Source organism: Perna viridis, chromosome 7 (genome assembly GCF_037379345.1).
Source record: "Perna viridis isolate PV_CMFRI_1.1 ecotype Kerala chromosome 7, ASM3737934v1, whole genome shotgun sequence".
In the NCBI taxonomy this organism is placed as follows: Eukaryota; Metazoa; Mollusca; class Bivalvia; order Mytilida; family Mytilidae; genus Perna; species Perna viridis.
In genome coordinates, this window is record NC_142451.1 from 2,839,432 (window position 1) to 2,860,303 (window position 20,872).

The 20,872-nt window shown below is 32.0% G+C and overlaps 1 protein-coding gene across 1 annotated transcript; it reads right to left on the reverse strand.

The window, feature by feature from the left end:
* Window positions 1-669: 669 nt before the first annotated feature.
* On the reverse strand, window positions 670-20,845 carry LOC148610963 (solute carrier family 53 member 1-like). The gene is made up of 15 exons (XM_088590927.1): window positions 20,497-20,845; window positions 16,393-16,444; window positions 15,734-15,835; window positions 14,904-15,187; window positions 14,203-14,304; window positions 13,440-13,520; window positions 11,709-11,787; window positions 10,899-11,086; window positions 10,455-10,634; window positions 10,113-10,260; window positions 8,814-9,008; window positions 8,192-8,367; window positions 4,337-4,473; window positions 3,744-3,932; window positions 670-2,858 (listed from the first exon to the last, which is right to left on the reverse strand). Exons 1-15 carry the CDS (start codon window positions 20,563-20,565, stop codon window positions 2,774-2,776), a joined length of 2,067 nt encoding a protein of 688 aa, XP_088447053.1. The 5' UTR covers window positions 20,566-20,845; the 3' UTR covers window positions 670-2,773.
* Between the last annotated feature and the right edge of the window lie 27 nt (window positions 20,846-20,872).

The following is a 20,872-nucleotide window of genomic DNA, read 5'->3' on the forward strand; positions in this document are numbered from 1 at the left end:
TTTGTTGAATGTGTCATAGTTTTCCTTTCCTCTTTCGTCTACCCCGTACTTGACTTTTTATTAGCAGCTTGGCAGGTGTTTTCAGAAAAGCAGGGGACGCTTACCCTACTGGTGCACCTGGTCGATGCTCCCAGTTTTTTGTGGAGTCTGAATTGCTCATTTACTTTGTTACTTTGTCTGTATTATTTTAGTTACTTTATGTTCTTTGTTGTGATTGTCTGTTTTCCATGTCTGGTCTTTGTCCCTGGATTACATTCTTTTGATTTCCACTAGAATCTTGGTTCCCTTGATTATTCTTTCAAATCCAGCTTAATATTTAATATTTCCAAATTGCATGTTTCAAGTTTTTTCAGAACTGGAATCAGAAAATGGTAGCCATATTCTTAATACTGCGAAGGCTTAGAAAGTCTTAGATCTGATAATGAGCCTAAGTAACACATTAAACAAGGAAAGAAGGGAAATGCAGTTGTGTTGTAATAGATTTTACCACTAAAAAAGGATCAATACGAATTTGGAAATTTGCAGAAATTCCAGTCACAATGCTCATATGCTGTCTAGACAATTTTAAGCTTTAAAGTAATGGAATTATAATAATTTTCAGGAGTTGACTTGTAACTTGAACATAGACTATATGAAAGGGAACTGACTCCAGAAAACAGTAATCAACAATTGATCTGATTGTTTATTCTCAACCAGTTCAGTCCATGATTCATACATTGATGGTTATTATAAATACATGTAGTTACAATAATAATGTGGAGAAGATTCAGGCCCATCAAGACAAACAGCTTCTTTTAAACCCTATCTAATTCATATCAAAGAAAATCTCATTTCACTGAGAACGAAAAAATATTTTGAATTAAATAATAATTGCATTTGTACATTTTTTTGGTTTCTATGCAGACTAAATAAAACTAAAGTGCTACTTGTAACAATGCATAAACTTAATATGAGACAAGCATGGAATAATAAAAATGTACATTAAAATAAAACCTTCCATGTTTATTTAAAGGTGTAGATATGCTTCACTACAGAACATACACTACAAATTAATCATGTAAGGATGACACTGAGGGCTAATTAACTTTTGGTAATGTTATCCTGATGAATAACATGAACAATCAAAAATGTAATGAATCTGATCTCCATGATCTCTGTGCAACTAGAGGATTCAATAATTTACATTTCCTGAATTAAAATGACAATGTACTTTCTTAAATATTTCCCAATGAGTTAAAAAAATGAGTCATTGTTGTACAGGATGCATTATATAAATGAATCACACTTAATTATATTTTCAACAGAACAGAAGTTTTTTTTTTTGCACAATACTTCAAATAGAAGGCCAGAAAATGTTTCAGTTGATAGAAAATTTTATTTTGACATTTCATATAACCACAGTACATTTGTGATGTACTGTATATTTATGTAATGAATTGATTAAAAAAGTAACAAATAAACAATGTACAATATGATACACAATATTATGTTTGAAATACATTTTTATATATAAAATACAAAATAACAGTTAAAATGTTGAATAAAACTACAAATGCTTCCATATAATATGATCTAAATAGATATAGAAATCTTAAAGCCATTTAACATTGTGTAGAGGACCTATCATATAGACAGCAAAACATAATGCTGAATATTTGACTATCTGACTATGTATTCAAACATATGATACATGAATATAGTCTGATTTAAGAAAATAGCAGTACAATATATTTGGAAATGATTTTTTTTAACAGAATATTAGAAAATAATGCTTTTTAACAGAGTTATCTTCCTATGAACTGTTTTTCAATGACTTAACATTTTACACATGTTACAAGACAGATCATACTGCATTGTTAAGCAAGTAATTGTTTAGCAACTATTTAAACCGTGTATTTATCCTACACTATTATTTAACTAAAATAAAATCAGTTTCAGCTTAAGGAAATAATTTCCTTGATGAACGTAAGATTTTCCAAAACTAAACACTTTTTTTCAATTTGAATTTTCCCACCAATTATACTTGATTAAAAGCACTCCTCTTCAATTCATGTTTGTAAATCATTGCAACATTAATGATAGAATGAAGATATTGACTGATACCTGTGCAACAAGGAGCATGCTTAACATTTTGAATGTTTCTTGACACATTACTGCAAAAACTTAATTCCCTAACATCTCTCAAGACCAAAAAGAAGTCCCTCAAATCTTCAGTTGATTTGAAAACTAGATAAAAAATTTATTTTAATAGAATATAATATAACTGAGCTGAATAATTGCCAGAAACATATTTACTGTCAAAGAGGTACTGAATGATATAAAAGGAATTAATTTTGGACTTTACTTTTGTGTAGAGTTTAGAAATACTAGGAATATTTCAAACATGGACTGGTGACATAAGGTAATTTGATCCTGAAGGATCAAAAGCCCAAAAATGAAACTTTCTATGTCTTTTATTACAACCTTCATTTGAAAAGATAAAAAATATCCATGATTTAGTTTTTGTAAGAAATGAACATCAATGCTTACAAAAACAGAAATTGCACATTGTACTGAATTAAACATTACTGTATTGGTAAAACATACAATGTACATTCATATCAAAGTCATGTACATAATAAATTGTTAGAAAGACAATGATTATTGATGTACTCCAGAATGACATCCTTTCATGACTAGAGGTTTGTGATTCTGGAATGACTTAGATAGTGATTCCTCCTATCTCACTACAGGGATGTATGAAATACTTCCATCATCACCCAAATATAACAGATTAGACACCTTTAAATTTCATGGGTAGTTTCTTCAGATAAGTTTGTTCATCATCCTCTGTCCATCCACTTTTGTCTTTCTTCCCTCTGAAAAAAAAAAATTAACGAAACTCATTTCATTAAAAGGTGGAAAACCTAATTTTTGATCTATCATATATCTAATATCTTAATATATCATATAATTAGATAAATATATACCTTTCTGGTTTATGCATTACATTGGATTTTTTAAATCCAATATCTTTTACCCTATATCACACTCTTAGACTTATATCACACTCCAAGACCTATATCACACTCCTAGACCTATACTATATCACACTCCAAGACCTATATCACACTCTTAGACTTATATCACACTCCTAGACCTATATCACACCCCAAGACCTATATCACCTACACTATATCACACTCTTAGACCTATATCACACTCCAAGACCTATATCACACTCCTAGACCTATATCTCATACCTTATATCACACTCCTAGACCTATATTACCTACCCTATCTCTCACCCCTAGACCTACCTCACATACCCTATATCACACACCTAGACCTATATCACATACCCAATATCACACCCCTAGACCTATATCACATAACCTATATCACACACCTTGACCTATATCTCATACCCTATATCACACCCCTAGACCTATATCACCCTTCAGGGTGAAATACATATAAGGGACTTGGGTTGATAAGGCATATGATACAGATTTTGGCATATCATTTTCAATATGTAACATTCTTGTAATGTCAAATTTCAACGGTTGATACCATATATATCAAATATCAATTCCACAGTAAACTCCCTTTGTTTTGTTTGCATGAAAAGACATTACCTTGAAGATTTTCGATATTTTTTTCACAAATATTTCTGACTGTTGCATCAGAATGGAGAGTGTTATTTTTCATATACATTTAAATTTGTGTAGTGGTGATGATTGATCCTATTTCTAACAACCTACTTTCCACCAAGTAATCTTTTTCTTTCACTGGTGCGAGGATATTCCCCTTCCTGGTCATCCATCATCTCCTCTAGGTGATTCTGATCATTAGAATCTATAGGAGCTATAGAGATGTCTCTCACCGCTCGGAACTGACCACAATTATTCAAATGCTCATTTTCTAAACGGAAAAAGTTCCATACAAATCTCCTGCAGAGAAAAAATTCCTACAATTATTCTACAATACATTTACTTATTTTAAGAAATACATGAGTTCATAATTGAAATTGATAGTACATCTATTCTAACTTTTCAAATCTATATAAAAAAAATATGGTAATTGATTATAAATAAAATGTATAACTATATACACTTTAAAACCAAGAATATGCTTCATTCAATCAGCTGATCTTCCCTCAAAATAAATGTTATCATATGTAAAATGTTAATTTGTGAATATCGAAATTGGTAATTCTATGTTCCACCTTTTAACATTTTTAGTAAAACAAAATGTGGGTTTTAAGGTCATAATTTTGCAAAACATAGGTTATATATTTACATTTTATCATTACCATTATGAAATAAAGCACATACATATCAAAATACTTTCTCACCTAAACAGTTCTAGTGAAGCAAGTAAAGTTTTTAGAACCTCTTTATGCTCAAATATTGGATTTTCTCCAACTGAGACAGTTAGTGTCCACACAAATCGTAGTATAAAATCTTCCACTATGGCAAAATAATAGTAACCCTAAAAGAAATAATAACTTAATTTATAAAGCTAATAAAAAGAAAATGAAGCATTACCAAAAAAATCACTAGTTATAAAGATTAATAGTGAAACACATGGACGTTTACACAAGTTTGAAACTGGATGTACTGCAAATTAAAACCTTCAACCAATATAACCATCTATGTAGATAGTGATAATCTCACAAGGAGTTCTATCAACCCATCGTGTAGATAGTGATAATCCCACACAGAGTATTATCAACCCATCATATAGATAGTGATAATCCCACACAGAGCTTTATCAACCCATCATATAGATAGTGATAATCCCTCACAGAGTTCTATCAACCCGTCTTGTAGATAGTGATAATCCCACACAGAGTTCTATCAACCCATCGTGTAGACAGTGATGATCCCACACAGAGTATTATCAACCCATCGTGTAGATAGTAATAATCCCACACAGAGTTTTATCAACCCATTGTGTAGATATTGATAATCCCACAGAGTTTTATCAACCCATCATATAGATAGTGATAATCCCTCACAGAGTTCTATCAACCCATCTTGTAGATAGTGATAATCCCACAGTTTTATCAACCCATCTTGTAGACAGTGATAATCCCACACAGAGTTCTATCAACCCATCGTGCAGATAGTGATAATCCCACATGGAGTTCTATCAACCCATCGTATAGATAGTGATAATCTCTCATGGAGTTCAACCCATCATATGGATAGTGATAATCCCACACAGAGTTCTATCAACCCATTGTGTAGATAGTGATAATCCCACATGGAGTTCAACCCATCGTATAGATAGTGATAATACCTCACAGAGTTCAACCCATCGTGTAGATAGTGATAATCCCACACAAGGTTCAACCCCTAGTATAGATAGTGATAATCCCTCATGGAGTTTTATCAACCCATCGTATAGATAGTGATAATCCCTCACGGAGTTCTATCAACTCATTGTGTAGATAATCTCATGGGGAGTTCTATCAATCCATTGTGTAGATAATGATAATCTCATGAGGAGTTCTATCAACCTATCTTGTAGATAGTGATAATCTCACAAGGAGTTCTATCAACCTATCTTGTAGATAGTGATAATCCCACATGGAAGTTTTATCAACCCATTGTGTAGATAGTGATAATCTCATGAGGAGTTCTATCAACCCATTGTGTAGTCAGTGATAATCTCATGAGGAGTTCTATCAACCCATTTTGTAGATAGTGATAATCTCATGAGGAGTTCTATCAACCCAGTGTGTAGATAGTGATAATCTCATGAGGAGTTCTATCAACCCATTGTGTAGATAGTGATAATCCCTCATGAATTTCTATCAACTCATTGTGTAGATAATCTCATGAGGAGTTCTATCAATCCATTGTGTAGATAATGATAATCTCATGAGGAGTTCTATCAACCTATCTTGTAGATAATGATAATCTCACGAGGAGTTCTATCAACCTATCTTGTAGATAGTGATAATCCCACATGGAAGTTTTATCAACCCATTGTGTAGATAGTGATAATCTCATGAGGAGTTTTATCAACCCATTGTGTAGTCAGTGATAATCTCATGAGGAGTTCTATCAACCCATTTTGTAGATAGTGATAATCTCATGAGGAGTTCTATCAACCCAGTGTGTAGATAGTGATAATCTCATGAGTTCTATCAACCCATTGTGTAGATAGTGATAATCCCATATGGAATTTCTATCAACTCATTGTGTAGATGATCTCATGAGGAGTTCTATCAATCCATTGTGTAGATAATGATAATCTCATGAGGAGTTCTATCAACCTATCTTGTAGATAGTGATAATCTCATGAGGAGTTCTATCAACCTATCTTGTAGATAGTGATAATACCACATGGAAGTTTTATCAACCCATTGTGTAGATAGTGATAATCTCATGAGGAGTTCTATCAACCCATTGTGTAGTCAGTGATAATCTCATGAGGAGTACTATCAACCCATTTTGTAGATAGTGATAATCTCATGAGGAGTTCTATCAACCCAGTGTGTAGATAGTGATAATCTCATGAGGAGTTCTATCAACCCATTGTGTAGATAGTGATAATCCCATATGGAAGTTTTATCAACCCATTGTGTAGATAGTGATAATCTCATGAGGAGTTCTATCAACCCACTGTGTAGATAGTGATAATCTCATGAGGAGTTCTATCAACCCAGTGTGTAGATAGTGATAATCTCATGAGTTCTATCAACCCATTGTGTAGATAGTGATAATCCCTCACGAATTTCTATCAACTCATTGTGTAGATAATCTCATGAGGAGTTCTATCAATCCATTGTGTAGATAATGATAATCTCATGAGGAGTTCTATCAACCTATCTTGTAGATAGTGATAATCTCACGAGGAGTTCTATCAACCTATCTTGTAGATAGTGATAATACCACATGGAAGTTTTATCAACCCATTGTGTAGATAGTGATAATCTCATGAGGAGTTCTATCAACCCATTGTGTAGTCAGTGATAATCTCATGAGGAGTACTATCAACCCATTTTGTAGATAGTGATAATCTCATGAGGAGTTCTATCAACCCAGTGTGTAGATAGTGATAATCTCATGAGGAGTTCTATCAACCCATTGTGTAGATAGTGATAATCCCATATGGAAGTTTTATCAACCCATTGTGTAGATAGTGATAATCTCATGAGGAGTTCTATCAACCCACTGTGTAGATAGTGATAATCTCATGAGGAGTTCTATCAACCCAGTGTGTAGATAGTGATAATCTCATGAGTTCTATCAACCCATTGTGTAGATAGTGATAATCTCATGAGGAGTTCTATCAACCATTGTGTAGATAGTGATATCCCACATGGAAGTTTTCTTCTTGACAGATTATTTTTTTTAATTTGATTGCAATACCATCAAAACAATTTGTTTGGCTTTATTTTGTTACACACAAAGGATGGGAGAATTTGAATTTCAATTACGAATTTCTATGTTTTACTAATGAATTATCAGATTTCTAAAAAGTTGATACTTAAATGACAGTAATTTCAGCACAAAACTACAGCTACTGATGCCATCATTTCAATTTGAGAAATCTAATCATTGATTCATTACAATGTTGGAAGTTTTATCTCCTCATGTAAATATAAAGCTTATCATTAAAGGCTAGTTACAATAAAAAAGCTAAATATGTCATTCATATGTAGCATACGATTCATGTATAAATGAAGGATAACATATGACAGTAATAAACATTCTCACACAATTTGCATTTCATAGACATACATGTATTTGTACAAATAGTTCATATCATAATATTGTAGAAGTCATATTATCATAGTAACATGTGTACATTCCTTCCAACTTACACATGATTTTTTTTTATATAATTTACACATAAAATGAGCATGCACATGAACATGTACACAATTACATATCCTGCTGGCACTATTTCACCCCTTAAATTGAGTTGGGTCCTCCTGTTTCCATTTAGACAAAGAAAAAAAATGATAATCTTTTTTAAGGGAGTATTAATTTTTTCTCTATTTTAACAAAACTTGATCAGCCTTTTCCTGTAAGAGAGCTTCCATGTACTTGTGATTGTATATAATAAAGTCTTGTGTATTCTGTTTTTGCTTCAAGAAGCCATATCAAACTTTACTAATCATTCAGTGAAGGTTTTCATCGGACTCAATCTACAGAATTGTGTAATTCAAGGGAAGTAAGTACAGTCCTACCTTAGATCCATACACTATTTCCTCTCTAAGGAATCTGTTTTCCCCAGCACCAGTATCTAAAAGACCCCAGTCCATTTTAAGGTCCCATGTTAATGTATAACAAGAGGAGATAAGTGCTGTGACAATCCATATGTAGAAAAAGGCATGGTTCTGTTTATATTCCTTCCCATGCCATTCTGTAATTATAACAATCAGGAATTATAGGAATGGATATTTTAATAAAATCAATTTTGTAAAATGTTTTTGGATACTTGGACTCATGGGTAAGATAACAATTTCATCTATTTAATTCTCAGATATTAATTATGTATAGGAAATTATAAAAGATAAAAACTTCAAGCAAACATAAGATTCAAGCTTGAATCTACAGGTACATCTCTATATCTTTATCTAAAATATATTTGTTGTACAACACCAAACAAATCAAAGCTTTTGGCAAGTATTTGTTTTTTTGTGTGGCATCAATTTTCCTCTAAATTTACTTTTTTTATCTCACTAACATAAAAACTTGCTCATGTATAATAAAAACACAAGGACATGATACCAGTTTACAAAGTTAAGATTTAAACATGACATATAAAGACTAGTTCTATACAAATATATTAACATGTGCATTGTTTACCTATTGTAGAAGAGTACAATCCCGAGAAAAGAACAACAAAGAATGTTGTAGAATACTTCCCAGCATTGACAAGATGTGGAAAGGCTAACTTAGTATCTCTGTAACGACGTAGACATTGGGCAAATCTGAACCATGCTGGTAAAGTACTAACTATTGATCTTATTCCATACTTAGATAATGTACATACTTCTGGTCCTAAAATTAAAAGAGAATAAAAGTTGGCATTGAGTTCAAATACTTAAGTACAGTCGAACCTCGATTAGTCGAAGTCGAAGGGACCATGCAAAAATGTTTGTGTCATCCGAGGTTGAGGATAAACCGGATATACTAGTAGTTTGGTTGATAATTGTTTGCTGCATTTACATCATTTGTTGTGTTTGTACATGTACAAGTACTTCACTTTACACAGTAATTCATAATGTTTTGTGTTATTTTCATATCAGAAGATATTTTTTGTATGTTGAATATCATGTTTGAAATATTGAACGGCACAGAGTGTTTTAGTGAAATTTTCTTTTTATTTTTCGAAAGCGTCATAAATTCATAACATGCTGCTTTGTATGACTCACAGCAGGAGTATCTTCAAACCATCTGCTCTACATTACTTCAATAAAATTTCAAATTCACTAACAAATTGGATGTAGTCGTTGAAATACATTAACTATCGTCTGTTCGATGTTTAATAAAATAGTCAGATACCATTACAATTCATCTGTCTTTTTAAAATTTTTGATTAAAATATAAAAATATCCGATATCACTGTTAGTGTGAATTGAGAAGTGTAATTTTTGTTTCTTTTCACTAACTCAAAATTTTAAATTGATTAAATACACAAATAAAGTCATAAAAGAGTGTCAACAAATTAGTTCCAAAAGCCACACTAATCGTTGTTAAAACACACTTCAATCATGGTTTGTAATAAAGCAATTGCAATCAGTTTTCCGACTAGTTAGTTGACTTTGAGACATCAGGGTTAATTAACCTTGAAGTCCTATGTTGATTTTTCTTGTTTGAAACTGATTTAAAGTTTTCTTGCTGAATGTGATTACAAGGACATATTGTTGAGAAAGGATGTGATTACAAGGACATATTGTTGAAAGAAAGGCACTCATTTCCTTTTCATCTACAACTTTCAAATATCAAATGATGTATTTTTCCATTGAGAACCTGCATAAGAATCCTCTTTTACAAAATATGATTTTTTTAAAATTTACATGTATAAGGCAATTTTAGATGTAGATTCCCTTCACTCCACAATTTGGTGTTAGCATACAATGTTATTTTTATAGTTATACTAACTGTTTGGTCCGTGCCACTCCACTTCAAAGGCATAAAAACAAATCATATACTCAAAATCTAATAATACAATGGCTAAACTGTTTAACTGGTCAGCCAGCCAGAAATCAGCAAAACCCACATGATGGAATGGTGATGTCACAATTCTAAACTGTAAATAAATTATAAAAACATAATTGAAAGAAAAAATTCTGTTAAAAGTTGATGAAAAATAAAAGACCTAATTGTGAAAAATTATGTTAAAAGACAACAAAATGATTATAATGGGAAGATTGAATGTCTTTTTGTCCTGTGTTATGAATTAAACCTCAACCAATTTAAATCAATGAAGAACCAGACACTCACCAGGACAGTCAGTAACCAGTATCTAGAACTGTGGTGTAGAATGTGAATAGGATTGATCAGGTATAGTAACAAAAATCCTGCCATCACAAGAGGAAAAATAAATGGAGACACTCCAAGCTGTGTACTAAACAAATATCCCAGTAAACTCAGACTCCATATCACTGCTAGGAATGCTGCTAACTGAAAAAGCAATCATAGTTAAGTAAATGCCTTATCTTTTTCAATTACATTTCATGTAATTATTCTGTTAAATAAGAATCAAAAGAAATACACAAAATGGCCTTTTTTGTATTCCTTAAGAATATCATTCAGTTGCCTTCCATTTCTAATGTTTGAAAGAAAAGATATATAACTTCAATTGTTTTTTTTTCTGTGTAGCCCACTTCAATTTAAACAATAATCAATATTGCCAATGAAAGACAACATATAAACTAATGCATTTACCTCTAACAGTTGTTGATGTGTTAAATGCCTGCGAGGATCAATTTCAAAAATCAGTACATGATTGACCCCAGATGACCTCCATCCGTAGGTGTTTATTCCCAGGAAACAAATCATCATTATTATTAAGAACATTCCACGATACATACGTAAAGCTGGTTCCCAGTTGTTGGCATGCTCAGTGAAGAACCCTTAAATTTAAAATATTCTCTATGTGTCTCCCATGTCAAATATTACTTTTTTAGTACATGTACATGTAATTTGTATGTCAAATAAATACAGTTGTTCGAAGTCATCTAGATATCATTATACATTACATGTATTTGCCTTTAATAAATAGTAAATGTGTGATGTACCTAATTTGTTTTAATAATCTTAGTGATAAAAGCATACAGCCAGGCTACACTTTTCTTTTAGCAAATTTAACATACTAAAATACAGTGAAGCCGGTCCTTAAGGAAATATACCGAGCTGATGTATTGTTTTTACAGGTTGAAATTGCATCCAACAAATCTGTCAGTATTTCTTCATCATACACTGCCTACTCTACTTGAAATAAATGTACCACTAATACAGAAAAAGGGAAGAATTTGAATAGAATGTTGGAAAACTTTGACAGATTTATCTCCCCAATGACTACACATTTAAAGTCCATTTCAGTGAAATTTTACAAATTTGCTGATCATGATCACCTGAGTTACACTGTATAAGTGGTGAGGTTTACTTACACTGTATAAGTGGTGAGGTTTAGTTACACTGTTCATCCACTTCTGAGAGTGATATTTAATATTTGTTTAACCTTTTAAACTTTACCTGCTACCACTGTCACAATCACCAATATAACAAACATGCCAAAGAACAGACCAACTCGAAATGTTGTCATTGGGTTTTGCTGAAAAAAAAAAACATAGTTGTAACACTTTATTATATCATGATGAGCCATTTGTCATTTCTAGTAAAACAACTACAGGTTTTCTGATTATGTGTTAGACTGAACTGTCTGCATTGCAGTGCAGTGAACTAAAAATCCAAAACAAATCCCAATTCAGTGATGTAATATCACTGACATCAAAAAATTGTTTGGTGTTCAAAGAGTAATAAGGGAACCAAGATTCTAGCGGTAATCAAAAGAATGTAATCCAGGGACAAAGACCAGACATGGAAAACAGACAAAAACAGCAAAGAACATAAAGTAACTAAAATAATACATACAAAGTAACAAATGTAAATGAGCAACTCGGACTCCACTAAAAACTGGGAGCATGGACCAGGTGCACCAGTAGGGTAAGTGTACTCTGCTTTTTTAGAAACACCCGCCGAGTTGCTCATAAAAAGTCAAGACTGGGGTAGACAAAAGAGGAAAGGAAAACTATGACACATTGAACAAATCAGTTTTCATGGTGCAGATGGATACATCATAACAATCCAATAGTACATGATGACGACCATAAGTAGTGATGACTTCAATCTTGTAGCAACATAACCCTGTTCCAGAAGCCTACTTGTAAGAAGTCTAGCGCGATATAAAATATATGTGTAGTTATGGCAAGCTCTGGCATAACGTATGAGTTGTAATATGAACACCCCATAGGCAACAGCCGAAGGGATGTTGCCACAGATGAAAGGGAAGTTGACAATTCTGAATGAAAAGTCATCACGTTTGTCGTAAAGTTTGGTCGATAGTTTTCTTTTACCATCGATTTCTAAGTGTAGGTCAAGATATGAAGCTGACTTCACAGTGTCTGTAGTATCCCATATCTGAAGTTCTTTGGGGTAGATGCAATGTATCAAATCCCAGAAACTAGGATTGTTTAAAGATAATATGTCATCTATATAGGGGAAACTGAGATTAAAAGATCAAGCTAAACAATGTTCTTTCTTTCAGATCAGATCAGCTATAAAGTCAGCCTCATAAGAGTGAAGGAATAGGTCAGCAAGTAGTGGAGCACAATTTGTTCCCATTGGAATGCCGATCTTTTGTTGAAAAATGTGTTCACCACACTGGACAAATATGTTGTTGATAAAAAATTCCAGCATTTCGAAAACATCTTCTCCTGTATATTTTGGAATTATTTTTTACAAAGTATGAGGAATCTCTACCAAGAAATATACATTTGTATCTAGGTGTACCATACATGAGGTATAATGTTTTTGAGTCAGGATTTTAACTGAGTATGGGGAAAAGAAGTATGAAGTGTTGAAAAATCATAGGTTGTAATGCTATTATATTTTGATAATAATCTTAAATGATTAACAGGTTATCACAGATTTTTACATACCACATGCATTAACACCCTCTCCTTTACCAATGTTAGCCATGATTGAAGGTCTTAGGGTTGTTATGGCATGTGATGAGAAAAATGCTATATTATATTCAACATAACTCATCATGTGCTATTCAAAAAGTCATCGAGAGTATGCGATCGGTGCACTAAATGAACTTTTTTAATAATCTGTCATGAAATGTGTTTTTGTTAGTTTACAGGTTATTACAAGTACATGTAAACAAAAAAGGTAGTATATCCACATTCAACTGTTTGCTACCTTTTCCCCTAATGGAGGTACCCTCAATCTTTTCATAGCCTTCTGTCTATTTCCTCCCTCTAAATCTGATGTTACACATTGCTGTAAAGAAAGAAATTGACAAATGTATATTAATTACATCTCTTGCTTTGTTATATATGGTTGATAACAAAATTAAAAGTTTGAAAACTTCTAAAACTAAAATTTGATTTTAAGCTGTATTTCATTCTCTTTTCTTCAAACTGTTTTGTGATACATGTACATATACATGCCAGATTCAACATCTGACTCTAATGTTCTAATGAACCATCCCACATATATATTCAAATTAAATATTAATGTAGTAATTTTCAAACTATTTTCACGAAAGTTGTATGAACATGAAACAGCAATATTTTTTTTCTTTTCATTAAAAGAAAAAAAAAAGTATCAGCATTTTATGAAAGTTTTTATTTGGTATTTTATGACTGCATTATATATAAGTCTTTAATGAATACATTATATATGTGTCTTTTATGGAGTGTTTATTAAACTTTAGCTGTGAAACAAATTTCAATGTCATGTATATGGATTACATTATTAGTCTTTCCAATTGTAAAGTTAACTTTACTTGATGTCACTGATGATTTAGAATATTGGTCAGCCAACACAATATCATGAAAAAATGCATTTACTTAGCCAAGAACACTTGGAGATTTAAATTGTTCATGAAACAAGTTCCACATACTCAGTATCAAAGTTTGGTTATTCATTCTTATTGTATAGATACATGTATTTGTCAAACCTCTGTTTCTTTAATGAGATGATCGACTTCTTTATTGGTATAGAATGGTGCAGTTTCTACATTCTGCTGTCTCCACTCAGCTCCGCGGGTTGTAACCATAATCTTGATAGTAATAGAAATATAATCTTTTTTCTTAATTCTATAAATGTAGTTGTACAATACAAACAAGTCTGTTTCAACACCACTGATGCCACCACATCTCTTTGCAACATGAATTTGACTGATAGAAACAGGAAATATTATGGTGAAATGCAACAAATCACCGCTGGTCATCTACTGGTACTTACAGAATTTGTTTTTTTGATACTAGTTTTACCAGGAAAGGTCATAAGTAACTTAGTCTTATATTCTTTGTCCGATGCTGAACACTTTTTGTAGATTCAATCATAGTTTTTTTTAAACTGTAAATACTTGTGCGTTGTTTTCCTCAGCAACCTTCCATATGATGTCAAGCTAAATAACATGATAAATAACAAGTACACAATCGTGGTTATCTTGATTTTTACTGAAAGTGAGCTTGTATCATTATTTAAAGTCTGATGACGATGTATCACCAATTATTGAGTAGACACCGAAGGCACATTACAAAAATGCCATTTAATCTGAGTATTACACACAAGAACATTTTAAAACATAGTTCAAGATGTAAAAGATACATAGTTTTTACAATGAAATAAGATTTAAACACTGACATAACCTACTTTGTCATGTTTCTTTAATATTTTCCTGAACCCAGTGAAATTCAGGGTCTGATAATTCTGCAGCAGAATCAAACTAAGGTAGAATTCACTGAAAGCCAACTTGAGGTCATGAAGTTTCCTAGTATGGACCTGTGCATTTTCTCTCTTCTCTTTATCTTTAAATAAGGAGTATACAGCACTGGATTTTCGTCTCCGTAACCCATGAGGTTTGTGGGCATGCTCCTGGAAGGCCTCAAGTTCCGCCTGCAAACTAGCAAATTTCCGGGTAGCTTCTGATATTTTTTCTAAAAGGCAAAAATGAAATCCTGTGTTAAATGAATTAAATAAATTAATACAGAATCCTTTAAAGATACATGCATTATTGTGCTCTTACATGTACATTGTAATGTTGAAACAGAATGAGTTTTATATAAGGATTCAGAATCTTGAATTAGAGGAGTTTATTGCTTTCGTACAATAGTAGAATAATTATTGGTTTTGAATGGTAAAACTTGTAACATCTGGTTTATTTTTTATAAACTTTCTACAAAATAAGGATCAATAAATTACTTCAGACAATAAGTCAAATAATTTACAGATGAATTCATCATATATGTCTCATTAACCAGTGAGATACATGTATTTTCCTTTCACTGAAAATATAGCAGAAAAGGGGAGTGTTACATGTACCTTAAAATACAGGAATTACCAGAAATATAATATTTGTCAGAGGCAAAAGTACATTAAATTTGTAGTACAAATAAATCCTGTAATTTAAGATGGTCCATGAAAATGTTTCTATTATTTTAAAACCACCAAATAAAGGAGAACTTCATTAATACTTTACAAACCATAGAAAAATGTGTTGATCTTTGAAAGTTCCTTATCACAAAACTGGAAAAATCTCTCATCAAATCTTGCATAATATCTCTGTAAGGTGCTTGCATCGGCAACTAGAATGCAATAAAGGTTTGAGAAAGATACATGCAAAAAAAATGAGATATTTTTTTTTTATTTTAACAAAGATAATTATTATCTAAATTATACATTATTTATGTGCGTCATAAGGTAATCATGGTAATATACTTCACTCATTAGTACTGTACAATGTACATGTTGGTACAAAGACGTGAACATACATGTATACTTCCTCAAATTCTGAACATGAAGCAGCTACTTGTACAATGAAAATTGCCAAATCAAAACAGCAATCAAATTACTAGTGTATAAAAGTTGACTAAACCATCAACTAAACAAAGCTGGATCTTATACTAGGTTTACAGACTGATTGAAGAAACCATATTAAGGAGGAAAACCATATTTCATTTCTGTCAAAATAAATACAGTGTTTCATTTTATTCTGAACATAGAAAATTTATAATAATTCATGCAAGAGAAATACATGTGTAAAATGTCCACGTTGCAAAGCAGGACAAGGCTACACGTAACATTAAACTTTCGTCTAAGGCTAGGCACAAAAATGTATACTCATGTCAACATAAACAATAACCTTCAGTTGATGGAGACTGTTCATAGGCTTCATAAATCAGGTCCTTTAAAGCCTGGAAAATTAAGAAATCAATGCTGATTATTAATATTAATGGCAAAAAAATACTAAGCATAAGCATAAGCATAATGATTCAAATATGTCAAAATCCCAAAGCATGGCCTAAACAAGAACACATGGAACAAATATGTCAAAATCCCAAAGCATGGCCTAAACAAGAACACATGGAACAAATATGTCAAAATCCAAAACATGGCCTAAACAAGAACACATGAAACAAATATGTCAAAATCCAAAACATGGCCTAAATAAGAACACATGAAACAAATATGTCAAAATCCAAAAGCATGGCCTAAACAAGAACACATGAAACAAATATGTCAAAAACCAAAACATGGCCTAAACAAGAACACATGAAACAAATATGTCAAAATCCAAAAGCATGGCCTTAACAAGAACACATGAAACAAATATGTCAAAATCCAAAACATGACCTAAACAAGAACACATGATTCAAATATGTCAAAATCCAAAATCATGGCCTAAACAAGAACACATGAAACAAATATTCAAAATCCAAAACATGGCCTAAACAAGAACAAAAATCCAAAAGCATGACCTACACAAGAACACATGGAACAAAGATGACCTAAATACAAAATATAGCCAACCAATTAAAATAGAATACACTATAAAAAGAATTAAACACTGAAGTTAAAATACACACTCACCCCCCCCCCCAAAAAAAAAAACCAAACAAACAAACGACAAAACACTAGCAATATGAACATAAAAAATAGGAGTGACATCAGGTGCTCCGAAAGGGTACAGTGCATGAACCTGTCTGTCATCAATCAGTTACAGATTTGTCATGTATCTGTTGGTTCTATAAAGTTGTGATCCCTTACTTTTTAATCACGACTGCTGATGGATTTTGCATTTTGTTTCGTTTTTCTGTGTTCATCATCTACATGTATAATGTTGCACCAGAGTTAAAGGAATAGTGAACCACTGGGACAAAGAATTTTTCCAAAGTTCAAAGGTATACATGTATATAGCCAAACTCTCCTGCATTGGTCAATTCTATGACATAACTACATGTATTAGATAAAGAATATTTTACAGATTATAAGGGTCATTTTAGATTCATGTGTCAATTTTCAACACTTGGATTGATCGAGAAATATATGAACACTACAAAATTATGCTGGTAGGGTACCAAGAAAACACACCACTTCATGATTTTTTTATAATTTCCTGCATGCACAACATTTTAACTCTGAGTGTAGGTTCCTTCAACCTGGTAAATACAAGGCAAATTTCACTCTTGTTGGTAATTTTATTTTGGCTACAAACTTGATTCAATTCCATCAACATGTTGATCATGCTTACAAAGGATTGGTTAACCCTAGGGATAAGTAGCAAAAACTAAAAAATCAATTTCTAAGGTGAAAATTAGCAAGTTGTTAGTATTTTTGAAAATGATTGAATAAACTATGACCAGGTACAGTTTTTTTACAAATTGGTTTTGCAGGAGGTACCAGTCTGTGACACAGATATCATGTAATATGGATATACAACATACCTGTACCATTAAAGAGAGTTAAACTTTTAAAGCATGTACATTATGCAAACTATTTCAACCCAGTCTTTAAATTTTTATTATGTTTATTCCTAATGTAAAAATATGTTGCTCACTTTCATTTCAGATTGGTTGCCTTCTGCAGTTAACAAATGCATAGGGATTTTTTACAACATACATTGTACAGGTATTAAATACAATGTAGTTATTTTGGCAATATATATGTACATGTATAGATCGTTTGCTTTGCTCATGATACATGTGTTGCACAATATACATTTGTATGTTTTGTTCTGTTTCAAATTTTTTTTAATTTCAAAAGATTTTAAAATTTTGAGTACTTTTCACACATACATACAGGTAAATACAATCAGTTTAGATTTACAATAAATGGGTGTCTTTTCCCCCATTTTTCAAAGAACTGGTCAGAATTAAAATCTAATTAAAATTAGACCAATCGATTTGGTCACTGCACATAGGATCTAACAACACTCCATTCTACATTTGTACATTTAGTACTTTCTGTTCTGGTGACCTTGGTGACCTTCCTGATCAGCCAAATAGATTTTACCTTTTATGATTCAGGAAGCAAAGAAAAAAACCTAGGATTGTTCTGAAAAGGTAAAACAGAAAGTAGAATGGAGTGTTGAAAGTACCTTAATGGAACCGTTGATACATTTCTAGGACTAATTTAAATTTGATTGGTCAGAATTAATATACATGTGTTCATTTGTAATGGATGCATTTAGTCATAGACCAGTAATTAAAAAGATTAACAAGACATGGATATCTTGCTTTATCACGGGACTTGAAATGAGACCTGATTACTAACAAGATTAGAAATAAAAAGTAACTACATGTAATTTAACTGAGACATTCTTATATACCCTCTGTATTCACTGGTGACATTGATATAAAACTGTCAGTTTCCCATTTCTAATCTTAAAGATTATTCTTTGTTACTGTAATTCCAAAAATAATTGAAGAAGTTTCTTCCATAGTAGAGGAAGTTTTATCATAAGGAAATTCAAGACAGGGGATGCAAATGTAAAAACGACACCATTTCTTCAACCAATTTAAGGCAGTTGTGACGAACACTTGATTAGATATGGCCTTCAAACCGGTTTGTTTCCTACATTTGTATTTTCAAGCTTGTCTGTGACATTTTGAAGCATTTATTGAATGCTTCCATGACAGGTTTAGAAGTTTTATGATAAAAAATGTTGATATGCGGGGCCTAATTTAGAGGGAGAAATGAGCAAAAACTTCTCCTATTTTGTGCTCACTTCTCCCATTTGACAGGGAGAAGTTTTTGTAATATATTACATTTTGTACATACACTGTAAATAGAAATGTCTATATTGTTATTTTTAAAATAGAATTTACTAAAACTTCTCCTCGCCTTAATACAATAATGTATCTAGATTAGGACCTGATACATGTACAAGTAGGGGCGCATGCAACACATCTCCAGTTGCCATAAATGGAAATGAACCTTGTTTAAATTTTCAACTAAATGCAATGAAAAAAACATCCATTAAAATACATTATTTATCTTTTAAACATGTGAATTTGTTCCAAATCTATACATACATGTAAATTGATAATTTCATAGAATATTTTTTATTATCTTCAGCTGACAATACACAATGCAAGTACATGTATCACATGATTTCTGCAGTTCGTGAGTTCCACTGCAAGTTTCCAGAATCAATTGGTTGGTTAACACTACAGTTGCAAATCTCTTTAATTACAGGTCTATAATTTAGTAGGATGATATCATGACAAATGGAAATAAGATAAGATATAAGGGCACTGCAATTTAACTGATAAATAAGTACTGGATACTCCAGCAATGCTAGAGGTTGTCTGCCAAGCTATTTTCTGACTTGGTGCCATCCTAACCTCTAGCATCTGAAATGTTGAAAGCAACTGCAAATGTGAATTAGCTAAGCATAAGCTTAAAATATTTTAAGTATTTTCCTTACACAAAAGAAGGTTAACTTACCTGAAATCGAGCATTAAAAAGCCTAAATCTTTGTTAAATACCTAGAAACATTTGTAGTGAAGACAGTTGTCAAAATAACCAACTATTATGAATTAGGTCAGTAATTTTACTGAATACAATATATTTTTGACAAAAGGAACTTACAGAAGGTAATGGCAATACGTTGGTTAATTTAATATTGTTTTGAAAATTTTAAAATCCGTAATTTTATCAACCGGAATTACACACTCAAAAAGCTAAAAGCCAAATATGAAGTTCATTTTAACTGCTTTTACAAAGGATTTCCAGGACTGCTGGATTTTCTTTTGTTTTTCTTCAGTTTAGTCACCTTCTCACGTGTCATGATAAAGAAACTGTGTAAAACATTTTAAATGGTAAATAGTTTACTATAATTCTACCAATTCCAAAGTACTCAGAACGAGTGTTATGCCATATGGCGCTCAGCAGTAAGAGGTTGAGGTATGTAGATCTATTGCAGGAAGTAAATTTTAAGTTACAATTGTATGCCACCACCTACCTCATACTGGATATATTGCTTCCTCCATTCAGGAGTTATATGGGCAGATAAATGTTCAGCAAATTTCATTTTTTAAATCCAGCCAGTGAAGACATAAAACAAATATGTTTACATGAAATAATTAGAGCCCTTTTCTGACTTCTACAGTGTAAAAGCCTAAAGGATATTTCTTGTCTCACTTCATTGCTTACAAGAACACTAAATTAATATTGTGTTATTTTGAAAGTGATCTTTCATGTCAATTCACTTTGTTTTAATCAATGGACCGTATAATTTAAAGATAAACATCAAGTCTGTTCTCCAGTCCTGACCAATTTCACCTGTGATGTTAAAAACGTCACCCTACACATAAATCCATGACGTAGTACGGTAACTA